The 14650-nt window shown below is 39.5% G+C and overlaps 1 protein-coding gene across 1 annotated transcript; it reads right to left on the bottom strand.

The window, feature by feature from the left end:
- Nucleotides 1–9022: 9022 nt before the first annotated feature.
- LOC120927482 (P2Y purinoceptor 8-like) lies at nucleotides 9023–14035 on the bottom strand. Its single transcript, XM_040338190.1, has 2 exons — nucleotides 13857–14035; nucleotides 9023–10180 (listed from the first exon to the last, which is right to left on the bottom strand). The coding sequence occupies exon 2, from the start codon at nucleotides 10127–10129 to the stop codon at nucleotides 9095–9097; it is 1035 nt and encodes a 344-aa protein (XP_040194124.1). The 5' UTR covers nucleotides 10130–10180; nucleotides 13857–14035; the 3' UTR covers nucleotides 9023–9094.
- Between the last annotated feature and the right edge of the window lie 615 nt (nucleotides 14036–14650).

Raw genomic sequence — 14650 nt, 5'->3', positions numbered from 1 at the left:
CCTAATTACCGCTTGAGGTGCAGATTCTCCCTGCTGATATTGCACCAATGCCCCCAAATTTTTTTGTTTTTTAATAAAAAGATTAAAATAATAAAAATAAAAAGCTACTGACACTGTCCATAGCCCTACTGACACCAACCTCTACTGACAAGTCCGCTGCTTTACTGACACTGTCCATGTTTTAATACATTTGGGGTGCACACCCTAATACAATAGGCTGCGCACACCTATGCCGTCACATCACCGGACCAGAAAGAAGACCGTTTTGAAAAAGGTATATAGCACTACTGACGTAGGTTTAGAGCTGCTGGTTTAGATTTTGGGTTTGCACGTTACCTCTAAGTTCATTGTCCAGTGGAGGAAGTCTGTAGAAATTGCAATGTCCATCCATACAAGATGTAAAACCTTCAACTGTAGGCTTTATTTTTGCTGTATAAACTTGTGAAGGAAGTAGAGAGTGTAGAGAGAAGGGGAAGGTTCAGGTACGTGGTACAGAATGCACAAAAGTATTCAAAGTTCCAATATTCGCCACTCACTCCTGAGTGGGTATTGCTCACCCGGATAGACCCCTCTCACATGGCCAAGCAGCCATGTCTGAGAACACAGAATGGATAGTCACAAATGGGCACTGACTGGCAACATGGGCACTGACTGAAATGATACCCAGCAATGCCATCAGTGCCACCCAATGTCCATCAGTGCCACCTCTTAGTGCCCATCTATGCCCAGTGCCCACCTATCAGTGCCCATCTGTGCCACCCATAAGTACCCATCAGTGCCACCCATAAGTGCCGCCCATGAGTGCCCATCAGTGCCGCTAAAGAGTGCCCAATGCTGCCTATGAGTGCCTATCAGTGCCGCCTATGAGTGCCTATCAGTGCAGCATACCAGCGCCGCCTATCAGTGCCCATCAGTACCGCCTATCGGTGCCCATTAGTGCCACCTCATCGGTGCCCATCAGTGCCACCTCAATGGTGCCCATCAGTGCTACCTCATCGGTGCCCATCAGTGCCGCCATATCAGTGCCCATAATTGAAGAAGAAAACTTACTTTTTTACAAACAAATTTAACAGAAAAAAATAAAAACTTTATTTTTTTCAAAAATTTTGGTCTTTTTTTAGTTGTTGCGCAAAAAATAAAAATTGCAGAGGTGATCAAATACCACCAAAAGAAAGCTCTATTTGTGGGAACAAAATGATAAAAATGTCATATGGGTACAGACTAGCATGACCGCGCAATTGTCATTCAAAGTGCGACAGTGCTGAAAGCTGAAAATTGGCTTGGGCAGGAAGGTGCGCAAGTGCCTGGTATGGAAGTGGTTAACAAGATCACCAGGCCTATCCCGAGACATCAGCTTGCCTTGCTTGGTCTCCTCCAGGGCAGGTCCTCCCACGGTTTCCTTCCCTAAGAAGCTTCCTCCTCTTGGATGGACAGCTTGGGATCCCCTGTAGAACCATAGGCCCCAGCCAGCATAGCTGGGCCTACTTGATAGGAACACAGCCTCAGACCAACGTGGTCTTGAGACTGGAATCACGCACACCCACCTCGCGCCAGGAGGGCCACGAGGCGAAGGACCCCGAAAAACAGTGTCTGCCCCTTAAGTATCCCCTCCCAGCATGCACAGCGGGGCACCACTTCCACCGGGCTGCTGCCAAGAGGGGACACTCAACACACTATGGTTTACCCAAGTTCCAACATGGGCCTGAATTGGTAACGCTACCTACAGGCAACAAGGGAAAACTTTTACCGAGCACAACCACAGCCAGAATAGAGGCAAATTTAAATAGAATTAACAGAGTCTGGGTCAAACTATGGCTCAGACGCCCTCTAAATTTATAGTAGCGCCCCTGTCATTGGAAGCCTGGGACTACAGGTATGCATGTGTTTTCTGTTTCATTCGGCTCAGGTGAGGGGAGCAGTGAAAAGGGAAACACTCTGCACTAGAGTTACACTTTGAACTACTATACAGTACAAAGAGAAATAGAGATTGTGCAAAAAGAAATTACACAACCTTTGATATGACATTTAACATTACAACATGTCCAGCTTATTGCAAAAACATAATGCAAGACATCGTGCACCCAAATAGTCCAACCAGCTAAATCTTGCAGAATTCTATACTCTTTATTCAGTTAAACCGGAAAATCTGAGGGGAGACTGAATCCACGGGGACAAAGAGCTATATTATCATCTTTATGTTTCAGACATAACAAACCACACCAGATACAGACGGGGATACCTCAACCCCGCACAGATTCCACATTCTCCCATACGTATAGAGGCCCATATATAGAATTTCAGGGATGTCTGGTTTTCGTTTGAATTAAAATCCAACAGGGGTAACACCCCTGCCCATGTCGTGCAAGTGATTTTGTAACAATTCTACAACTAGCTACAAATCAACAAAGAAAATAAGCAAAGATTTGCTACAGATCTCTGCTACAAAGTTGCCAAGGTGGCATGGCCCACACATAAACTGATATCTTTCACAGAGATCACAATACTACCCCTGAGAAAGCCTTCATCTGCTTTTCACTGCACAAGGATGGCACCATTTTTGTTCAGAATAATCCTTTGATATATCTGTGAATTACATTTTTAAATAAAAAAACATTTTGTGGGGGAAAAATTTTAAATATCTAAAATCTTTAATAAAACTATAATAAATAAAAAAATAGAAACTGGATTTTTCTAGTTTTTTGTCTATTAACCATCAAAGTTTTCATTGTGAATGTAAGAAAATAAGTGCAAAGCAATATGAAAACAGCAGCTGTTACTTTGCATGTGGTAGTATTCTTAGCAAATGTGCACAACAATGCAATCGCTCCACAATAGGGAACAAAAGTTCACACCAAAAAAACACTGGAATTCAATTTGGAAAGTGATAGTCTTCAGTACGCATTGTAATCAAATATTATTTGTATCATTCTTTTGCCACCTAGTGGCTGTTATACTGTATTTGTAGTATATTTTTTGTAAAAGAGACTGCAAAGGAACACCACGGTATGTTCTGGATCACTTAAAACTTAGTTTTATAGTCGCATGAACTTTATTACACCTGGATAGACTCATTTGGATATCATACACATGCACAGGAATACTCTTTGGATCAACAAAGCAATGCAATATTGATAACCTATACTTGATTGGATGCTACCCACATGCACAGGAGCACTTTTTTGATTTATTCATCAGTGGGTCACTGATAAATAATACAGGACATTTATAAGTTTGATTATTATTTACCACTTCTTCTGTGTAATAGCACATTCATCATTGTTCATGCTTTTATATTTATATTTTATATGTTATTTAAAATGTATTAATTGTAATACACTATTGTTATTGTCTACAGTTAGCTGAGATGGTTGTTTTCACTATTGGAGGATTTACACGTTTATGTGTATGCACTTTGTTATAGTGTGTAATTTTGGAAAGCACAGCGTATATATTTATTTACTTACCGTACATCTGCATGATTTATGAGACATGTTTAACGCTTGCAGCTAAATCTTGGTAATCAGGGCATTTTGGATCAGTGGAGACTGAGGCCTCGTACACACGACTGAGTTTCTCGGCAAAAACCAGCAAGAAACTTGCTGGGAGATATTTTTTTGCAGAGGAAACCGGTCGTGTGTACATTTTCGTCGAGGAAACTGTCGAGAAACTCGACGAGCCAAAAAGAGAGCAAGTTCTCTATTTCCTCGACGGGAATGGAGAAACTTGCCTTGTCGAGTTCCTCGACAGCCTAACAAGGAACTCAATGAGGAAAACGATGTGTTTCGCCCGTCGAGTTCCTTGGTCGTGTGTACGAGGCTTCACAGGACTCTCTACATAATAGGTAATGGTTGATCCGGGCATCCAAATAATTATTTACAGTTTAGAGTAAGGCCTTTAGAGAAGACTAGAGTTTATTCTGGCGGGTGAGATCATTTGTGCTTGGGGTATCCTAGTTTGTTCCTAATCCTCCTTACCATATTCTGCAGTCTGCAATAAATCTGTTCAAGTCTATTATACCAAAATGACTGGTACCCATCATTCCTGTGAGGCCCTGTACACATGATCAGACCAAACCGATGAAAACGGACTGAAGTTCAGTTTCATCGGTCCAAACCGACCGTGTGTGGGCCCCATCGGTCAATTGTCCTTCGGTCCAAATATTTAGAACTTGCTTTAAAATTCAACCGATGGACGCCTAACCGATTGGTAAAAACCGATGGTTAGTACGCAAAAGCATCGGTTCCAAACCCGCACATGCTCAGAATCAAGTCGACGCATGCTTGGAAGCATTGAACTTAATTTTTCTCTGCACGTCGTTGTGTTTTACATCATCGCGTTGGACTCGATCAGTTTTTGAACTGATGGTGTGTGGGCACATCAGACCATCAGTCAGCTTCATCGGTTAACCGATGAAACAGACCTTCAGTCCATTTTCATCAGTTTTGACTGATCGTGTGTACAGGGCCTAAGAAACAACAACATAGAGAGAAACTGGGCCTGAAATTAGTGATTCTGAAGTATTACAGCTATGTAAATGTATTGGGTCTTTCACAATGTGTCTTATTTTACTATATGTTGAATAATATATGTAGCACATAGGATAAAAAGTATTACATGTGCTGCATTGCAGGCATAAAAGTGTATGCAAACCCAAAGCTATAGATGTAAATATAGCTGGAAATGTACCATGTAACCCTAATAGCCGAACATTATTCTTTAGCTTTAATAAAATAACATTTACCGGTAGTTAAAAATGTATAATTGTTACTTTCTTAGAGTTACTATGCTTCCTTTGTCTTGCAATGCAGGGATGGCGTTGTCACCTCAATGTTTAAGTTCCCAGTGAATGGTTTTAGGTTGTACCTAAAAGGCTATTCAATTAATGGGAAGAGGAAAATAAACTTTGAAACGCAGGATTCGTGTCACCTAAGTGATGTGCTCTCCTGTCCTACTAGAAGGATTAACTAGTCCTGTTGACTAGTCTCAATAGATGTGGAGTGAAATTTGGTTAAATCACTATTATGTAGCTCACTGTTCTCCATGCTGGAGGGAAAGCTGTAATTGAGGGCCAGAGCAGGAATTCCTCCTTCTGCTTCATTCATTCTGTGGATCAGTACTTTCTGCACCACCCCTGATGCTTCTTCATTATTCTCCCACCATGGATCACATCTTCAGTTCAGCGCTGATATGAGAAAGCAAACTTCTGCCTCCAGCAACATTATTTTCCCCACACAGAAACACAATGCAGGTTAGGACATAATAAGCCTTTAATGGGAAAAAGACCAGCTACGTGAAGCCTATAGGCACTACTGGTGAGTAGCACTTTGCTCTCTGGTTGCCTTTTTGAGAATAATTTCCAGTTCAGTTCCTCATTAACAATATGTATTATGAATGTATAAAGTAAATTTACCCTCAACAGTAAAATCAGTCTGTGTATACAGAATATGGAAAGGGATTTCTCTGTCTAAACAGAAAAAAAACACTGCGCTAACAAAATAAAATCAATTAAATGACCGTGTGAATTTAAAAAAAGCAAGTTAGTAAACAAAAAAACACAAAATACAAGATAATACAGCGCTAATAACTAAACCTGTGAAAATTATATGTGAAAAAAATGACCAATAATAATATGAGTGAACACAATGAGTAAATAAAGAATAAAACATTCAAAATATCGGACCCATCCAAATTAGTCAATGAGTGTAATAAAAAATAGTCCATAAAAAAACAGTGAATTGAGTCCAATTTAAGTGACCAACAATATCTGCATGTGAAAAGATCCTCCACCGAAGATGAAATAGAAGGACACCCAATGTGTGGGAAATGAAATCTCCTTACCAGAGAAAAAGACCGGGCTTTCAACGGTCTCATAGGGTATAAGGATGTTTAAAGTCTTCCCTGAAAAGACTATTCCAGACACTGCTACTAACACCAGCATAAGAGCTCCAAGGGACAAGATCCTGTTCAGATCCACTCCAGTTTAGCAATTTGGCGTTGATGTATTTTTTGGTTATTTCACAATTTTATGAAGTAGACTATGCTTGTAATTTAAATATTCTTCCGCCGTTAAGGCTGATGACGTGATCTAGCCTGCTCTGATTTATCTTTTGTCTGTTCTGCAGATGGCAATCCACTCTCCTCGGATATCGTCCTACTTGGAGAAAGTAACCTCCTGATCAAGCACATTCAGGCCCACCATGCTGGAGTTTACGTGTACAACCATCGTACAGAAGCCCTCTGGCAGGCATGTACGGTGAAAACGGTCCGACGGACCTGTTTCATCGTACATGTTTGCTCGTGTGTACCGGGCCTTATAGATAACTGGATGACAAACAGTTATCTTAAACTCAATGGTTCGAAAACAGAACTTCTCCTGTTTCACGCTAACCGGAAAAATCACCCCGCGTCAACATGGACTCCCCCACCCATTCTGGGTAAAACTATCACCCCTAGCACCAAAGTCAAAAGTCTCGGAGTCATTTTCGATACCTACATGACAATGGATGCACAAATAGGGTCAGTAGTCAGCGGATCCCACCATCTGCTGCGCCTACTACGCAGACTCTATAGCCCTATATCCCGAAAGAGGACATTGCAGTCGTGGTGGGAACAATCATCAATTCCAGACTCGACTACGCAAATGCCCTCTATCTAGGACTCCCCAAATACCAAATCACTTGTTCAAAATACGGCCGCTCGACTTGTGACTGGGAAAAAAACATGGGAATCAATCTCACCTTCACTGAGATCCCTTCATTGGTTGCCAGTAAAAGACAGAATCACTTTCAAGGCACTCTGCCTAATACATAAGTGTATTCAAGGCAATGCCCCCAATATCTATGCGAAAAAATAAAAGCCCGTAACCCCAATCGCATTCTGCGATCCACCAATCAAAACCTCCTCCAGATACCCAAAGCCAGATACAAGTCCAAAGGAGATCGAAGATTTGCAGTCCAGGGACCTCGCCTGTGGAATGCACTACCAACCACCATCTGACTGGAGTCGGACCACTTGGCTTTCAGGAGAAAGATTAAAACCCATCTCTTCTGAGGTCAAGGGGTTCCTTACCCATGAAATCAATACAGCGCCCAGAGGCGATTCAGTTCGCATGTGTTGCGCTTTACAAGTCTCTCTCTCTCTCACTGCGGAGGGGCGGATTAACTATTTTCATATTACTGGGTTTAGTAACACTTTAACAACTCAGTCTATCACCATGGGTCTGGGCTTGGTGGTGTGTGTTGGGGAGATGGTAAAAATCTGGCACACATAGTCTTTTTTTCTGGGCTTAGGCTCTGGAAGATTGTATGTTGGAAAAATCCATCAGCATTGGGGTCACGTTAACTGAGCAAGGGAGAGAAACTGAAGGAGAAGAGAAACATTGGAATATTGGTCAGTGTCAGCGTACAAAGGTGTATTTTGTAAGAATAAATCACCCCTAACACTGGGTGTCCTATATGTAAGGGTGTTGCTTTGTTATGTAAAACTAGTAGTTTAATTTGTTTACATTTTATAACAGGGTGCCTCAAGATTGTGTAGAATTTTAGACTGCTTTCTCACTGGGGTGGGGGTGCGTTATCAGTAAAGCACCGCTAGTTTTAGTGGCGCTTTACCGTATTTTAGCAGTGCTAGGAGGGCGCTTTTAAACCCCACTAGCGGGCAAAGAAAGCTTTAAAAGTGCCCATGTTGCTGCACTGTGGAAGCACTTTGCAGGTGCTTCGGCAGCGCTGTTCATTCATTTCAATGGGCAAGGCATTTTGGGAGTCCCAAACCACCCCAAAGATGCTGCTTACAGGACTTTTTTCCCATCCTGCAAGCGCACCTCCCCAATGTGAAAGCACTTGGGCTTTCACACTGGGGAGACATGAGAGGTTGAAAAACACTGATCTAGGCTATACCGCCACTACTACTGCCATTACATATAATGCCAAAAATACTAGGGTTGTATAATATTTTCTCATTAAGGAGTCAAAGCCCAATACAAAAAGGTATATACTTTATCTGGTATGACTATGTCTCCTTTGTAGTTCTGGGAGATGAATCTTGAGTAACAGGTGTATCCTTGTACATCTGTGAAGGTATAGATGTGACAACTACTATATAATATAAATAATGTGCAAATTATGGCATAAATAGATGTGAGATAGTGAAACATAAACGTGTTAAATACCAATTAATAAATAGATTAAATAAATTAATGAATAAATAAATAATAAAGTCCAAAAAAGTTCAGAAAAGTGCTTGTGCTGGTGAAAGGTATTCTATGATCCTTTTCCCTCTTCACAAAGTGATCACAGCATGCGTGGCTTATCCGTGCTCCTATTGTGCCTGCACATTTTCTCCCCCGCTTGGGGTATGCAGCATTCACAGTATGTGCCACTGTGTAGCAACCTGCAAGATATCCAGTCCGAGATGTCTTGGTGATACTCCAATTGATTACCATGTAAAGGAGAGATGGACCCCAATATTGTAATACTGATAAAACTTTTATTATGTTAAAAAGAATGTGGAAACATACTCACATTTAGCATAAACATTGAAAGCATGTATTGCTGACACTAACAACGCCGACCGGAAGTGATGCAAGGATGCACGTTGACTCCACCCTGCGCGTTTCGTCACTCTGACGTTATCCAGATGACGACAGAGTGATGAAACGCGTAGGGTGTTATTTCTATGATAAAAACAATATGGGCTAATTAAAAGGGAGGAGCCCCTAACTTCAAAAATAATTTTGATTAGCACATATACAGTAATTGAGCTTAAAATATGTCCTATTCTTAAATGAAAAATCACCCAGTGGGTTTGCATATAAGTGCTGGTTATCACTGGTGTTGTTGGTTTGAATCCCAACTACGGCACTACCTGCCTGGAGTTTGCATGTTCTCCCTGTGCTTGTGCGGGTTTCCTCCCACACTCCAAAGACATGCTGGTAGGTTAATTGGCTCTTGCCTAAACTGGTCCTAATATGTGTATGTATGAATGTGAGTTAGGGACCTTAGGTTATAAGCTTCTTTATGGCAGGGACTGATGTGAATGTACAATATATGCTGCGTAAATTGACGGCACTATATAAGTACCTGTAATAAATAATACTTTAAGATAACGTGATAACTTCACTTGTGTGGGTTTTCATAGTTTGGTCTGTGTTGTTTTTATGAAAAAGAAAATACATTTTACTCTTCACATTCTGTCGAAACTCTTTGGATCCAAAGTAATAAACAAAGGGATCTAAACAGCAATTGAAGCCACTCAAAGCTAAGGAAAGCTTGTAGGCCACATATAGGGTGTACTGTTTGTTTGATGGAAGCGAATGAGCGATAAGAATCACATTATTTGGCACAAAACATATTAACAGTACTAAGAGCAACACTACTATTGTATAAATTGTCTGCTTTTTGGAAAAAGTAGACTGCTTGATATGTGAACGCAGAAGAGTTGTAATGATTAACAAGTAACAAATTACCATAGTAACAATGGGAATAACAAAGAAAACCAGAAAGCGGCATGCAAAATACAAATAGAAAGCCACATGAGAAGAAAACATATTTTTAGGTAAAATATCAAAGCAAGTAAGTATGTTCAGTTCATGCACATAGAATGTCATCTTAGTATAAAGTAAAGGTATGTCAATTGATAAAACTAGCACCCAGATCAACAAACATAAAATAAATGCCTTTCTGATGTTCATACATTTTTGAAAACGCAGAGGATGCACAATACCCACGTAGCGCTCCACACTAATACACATCATTGTTAGAATGGAGCAGTTCACATTTGCATAGAACATTATAATTGTTACAGAGCAGAAGACGTCTCCAAATGGCCAGTTATTTCCTCCTAGGTGATAGACAGCCAGGAACGGGAGCGTCAAGCTGTAGACCAAATCGTTTGCGGTAAGATTGATCATAAACACCATTGTTGGATTCTTCGACTGGCTCCGACAGAAAATCCACAGACTGGTTACATTTAGTGGAGTGCTGACAATGAAGATGAATAAGTATATTGCTGGTAAGACATTTTGCAGCATTTTACTTTGCAGCATTTCCAGTGTGTGGTTGGATAAACCAGACATTATTGTGCCATCGATGGTGTTATTTCCAGTAAATGCAAAAGGGGTTTCTTCAGTCATCTTTGCCCACTGTCTTTCAGTGAGCACAGAAAACTTTTAACTGAATAGAATCTAGGAAAAAAAGTAATTGTTATTTTATACTTTTTTGTATATTCATCAAAATGGTGAAACATGTTTCCTTTTACTGCCAGTATTTACTACTAGAAATTAACTTTCTACTGGCTCATAAACCAGCTTCTTCCATCAAATACATTTAAAGAGCTATGGAGATCAGATTACATACTCTGGAGTAGGGATGAGCTGAACACCCCCCGGTTCGGCTAGCATCCAGAACATGCGAACAGACCAAAAGTTCATGCGAACATTCGAACACCGTTAAAGTCTATGGGACTCAAACGTGAGAAATCAAAAGTGCAAATTTCAAAGGCTAATATGCAAGTTATTGTCCTAAAAAGTATTTGGGGACCGGGTCCTGCCCCAGGGAACAAAGTGTAATTTCTGAAGGAAAAAAGGTAATTTTAAAACTACTCACGGCTATTCATGAATTGTTGGTCTCGGCAATACAGAGAAGAGTCATTGAAAAAAAATGGCAGGGGTTCCCCTTAATATTCATACCAGACCCATAGGGCCTGGTAATGGACTGGGGGGGACCCCTGTCATTTTTTTTCCAATTACTTTTCTCTGTATTGCCGGGACCTGACAATTCATGAATAGCGGCGAGTAGTTTTAAATTACTTTTTTTCCTTCAGAAATTACACTTTGTACAGGGACAATTCCAAACACGGGAAACATGCGCTACTTTACATGCATACTTTAGACACCCCCTAGGTACGAAATTTTAAGGAATATTTCACTTTTATTGTTTCACTTTAAGCATTATTAAAATCACTGCTCCCAAAAAAACTGCAGTTTTTAAAACTTTTTTTTGCATTGGTACATGTCCCCTGGGACAGAACCCGGGTCCCCAAACACATTTTAGGACAATAACTTGCATATAAGCCTTTAAAATTAACACTTCTGATTTCTCTTATAGACTTTTAACGGGTGTTCCGCAGCTTTTCGAATTTGCCGAGAACACCCCAAATTGTTCGCTGTTCGTCGAACGGGCAAACAGCCAATGTTTGAGTTGAACTCATGTTTGACTCAAACATAAAGCTCATCCCTACTCTGCAGAATGTCTGGAAAAGGAAGGTCTCATCTATCGCCTCTCTGCTAGTAGAGTCAAGCCAAACTGACCATTTCACCTTTATAAGTTAAAGAAAAATTGTGAGCATGAATATTTTATACATAGTCACATTAGTCCAGACCGGACAGTCTAACAGTGATAGTATGTAAACTATTTAAGGGGGTTGGTAAGGGACTATATACAAGAATTTGCTGATGAGAATAGTATCGTGAGTAGTAATCAGCATGGGTTATTAAAAGGTCAATTTTTGCCAAACCAATCTGTTTACATTCTACGAGGAAGCAAGCTGCCATCTAGATAAGGGAGGGCCTGTGGATGTGGTGTATCTGGATTTTTCAAAAGAATTCGATACAGTCCCCCATAAATGCTTAAATTACAAACTGAGGTCTGTAGGCATATAGGGTTTGTTCATGGATAGAAAACTGGATACAGGGGCATGTCCAAAGGGTGGTGATAAAAAGCATGTACTCAGACTGGTCTGGAGTGGTAAGTGAGGTACTGGGACCAATTTAATTTATTCATTAATGACTTAGAGGTTGGTATAAATAGCTCAATCTCAGGGTTTGCTGATAATACAATGCTAAGTATAGCAATAGCTTTACAGCAAGAAATAGAACTTTTTTCCTGCAACCCATGGTTGCAGGAAAGCAAAGCACATGATCTAAGGCCCGCCTTACCTTTAACAATGAAAGCATTTTATTAGAACTGTTCGACTGTTCAAGTGCACAAAAAAATTATTATAATCTTGTAAGCTGACACCTCCCTGTACTGTCTGCATCTGGACTGTTATCAATTAGCATTGTTCCCTACTATCTCTTTGGACTACAAAACATCTCCACTGTTATGGAGAAGAGAGGGGTTATGTAGTCCTAACATACTTCCTGTCTTCAGGTGACAACCCTGCCCAGTACAATTCTCACCCTCTGACAGGAATTGAGTTAATGCCAGGATTACCAGGTTAAAATAAATGAAAAAGGGGGGGGGGGGGAAACGAATGCAGTCAACATACCAAAGGACTGGTAATCAACAAAACTCTCAATTTTGGCTATTGGGTATAGATACACTTTAATCTTAACTGCCTGTACATTATTATGTAGTTCTGTTTCTTCTATCAGTTGTGCCATAAATTCTCTCCATGGGTGGAGCCCATGGGAATAGCAATAAAAACAGACCTTTAGTACACAGTGTGACCTACAGCACAAGCTGCAGACAACTTTCCAAGCAATCTATTGCAATTGAAAGCAAGGTGCTTATGTGTATCGGTCCTTTCAGATTAATACATGCTGTGTCCCGATATCAAAAATACTTTGGCTTATGCCTTTTTGCTGTTGACATGAAAGTGGCTTAAGACAAAAAAGCGCCACCAAAAAGTTCAGAGAAATCCAAAACGAGGAAGGGAAGGAACTCAGAGAAGTACTTAGAACTCAACAAAGAGGACTGAAGGAGGAAAATAATTGGTGGATAGAGTTCCTCCAGAGACTGAATACAGATGCTCAATAATACAGAGTTAAACTCTACCTAAATATTCTTAGTAAATTTAGTATAACCTGTTATCTAGTTGGGAAGTAAGCTTCTCTACTCAAAATATAGACCATGACTTCAACCCATACAGATCATGACTTCCATCCATATATACCATGACTTCCATCCATACAGACCATGACTTCCATCCATGCAGAGAAAAGAATATATGGACAGCCGCACTCCAAAGTCTTAAAAAGACGTGCCCTTTATTGGGTAAAAAAGAAAAATGCACTACAGGAACCAGCATACAGTGGGAAAAACAGCTGACGCGTTTCGCATTGAACTTCAATGCTTAGTCATAGCTACAAAACTAAAATTAAACTCTACCTAAATATTCTTAGTAAATTTAGTATAACCTGTTATCTAGTTGGGAAGTAAGCTTCTCTACTCAAAATATAGACCATGACTTCAACCCATACAGACCATGACTTCCATCCATATAGACCATGACTTCAACCCATACAGACCATGACTTCCATCCATACAGACCATGACTTCCAACCATACAGACCATGACTTCCATCCATACAGACCATGACTTCCATCCATACAGACCATGACTTCCATCCATACAGACCATGACTTCCATCCATACAGACTATGACTTCCATCCATACAGACCATGACTTCCATCCATATAGACCATGACTTCCAGAGATTCAAATGGCATTGTCTAAGACTGATATAGTCTTCGAAGCACTAAAAAAATACATGAGTAGCTTTATTTTTCCTGTGATATAAAAGCAGGTTCTGTAATGGCTTTATAACAAATGTATCTTATATTCTTAAAGTAAAAAAGACGCAGTAACGGTTTTAAAAATATAACATGAGTTGGTGGCCTTCTGGAAGCTTAAGAAGACAATCAGAATTATATCACAGGCACAGTTCAAGAATAAAAATCCAACAGGATAATTTGGGTAGAATTTGTCGGATTGTTGCTAATTAATGACCGTTCACGCAAGACAATAGTCAAAGACTTTTAGGTCAAATTCCCCTCTATCTGTGTCCTATAAGCTGCCTCCATCTTTAAATGATTATACAAATAATAAATTTAGGAACTTGAAATAAAACACTTACCCTGTAAAATGTAATTAAGTGTCTTTTCGCTGGTGCAACAAAAAATGAAGTTGTTGTTCAAGTTTGAGAAGCGTATAACTGGGACATCCTGTCCTAGATGTTAGATTTTATTAACCACATTTTTTTTTAATTTGAAATTCATCATGATTAAAAGTTGATTCAAGCATTCAATTCCACCCCCTAAAAGATGACAAAAAAAAGTGTTAATTTTACCTTTATTTAAAAAAATAACAATGAATGATCACATGGCTTTGTGCTAGGAATAATTTCAAGATTTTGACTTGATTTTCTGTGGCATTAGACCTTTTCCTTATTGAAAAATTGCTTTGACTCAGTTATTTATACTTGAAACGTGTAGATAAATAGAAGGTCAATACATCATTGGCCCTGATCTATTTTTACCTCATTAAAACAATATATGCGCCTTTTCAAATAATTTTTATCTTTTTACTAGATTTCATGTTACATTAGGCTTTTTCTTTATCAAAAATAATGGTTTCACTTGGTTATTTATTTTTGAAATGTGTAGATAGCTAGAAGGTCAATACATCACTGGCCATGATCTTCTTTTACTTCAGTGAAATTGATATTATCAAATAATTTTTAGATTTTCACTAGATTTTTTGTTGCATTAAAGGAGTTGTAAAGGATTTTTTTTTCTGCTGAAATGACTGTTTACAGGGTATAGAGACATAATAGTTAACTGATTCCTTTTAAAAATGATTATAAATATTTTACTATTATGATTTTGAAGCTCACTTTGTATTGTTAATAACTCTTTGCTTCACAGAGGA

This window comes from Rana temporaria, chromosome 2 (assembly GCF_905171775.1).
Source record: "Rana temporaria chromosome 2, aRanTem1.1, whole genome shotgun sequence".
NCBI classification, from domain to species: domain Eukaryota; kingdom Metazoa; phylum Chordata; class Amphibia; order Anura; family Ranidae; genus Rana; species Rana temporaria.
Note: the sequence above shows the minus strand (reverse complement) of the source record. Positions and strands in the feature narration are given on the sequence as shown.

Excerpts from the sequence above, each read along its gene's own strand:
- LOC120927482 (XM_040338190.1), bottom strand. The coding sequence starts at position 10,129 with ATGACTGAAGAAACCCCTTTTGCATTTACTGGAAATAACACCATCGAT.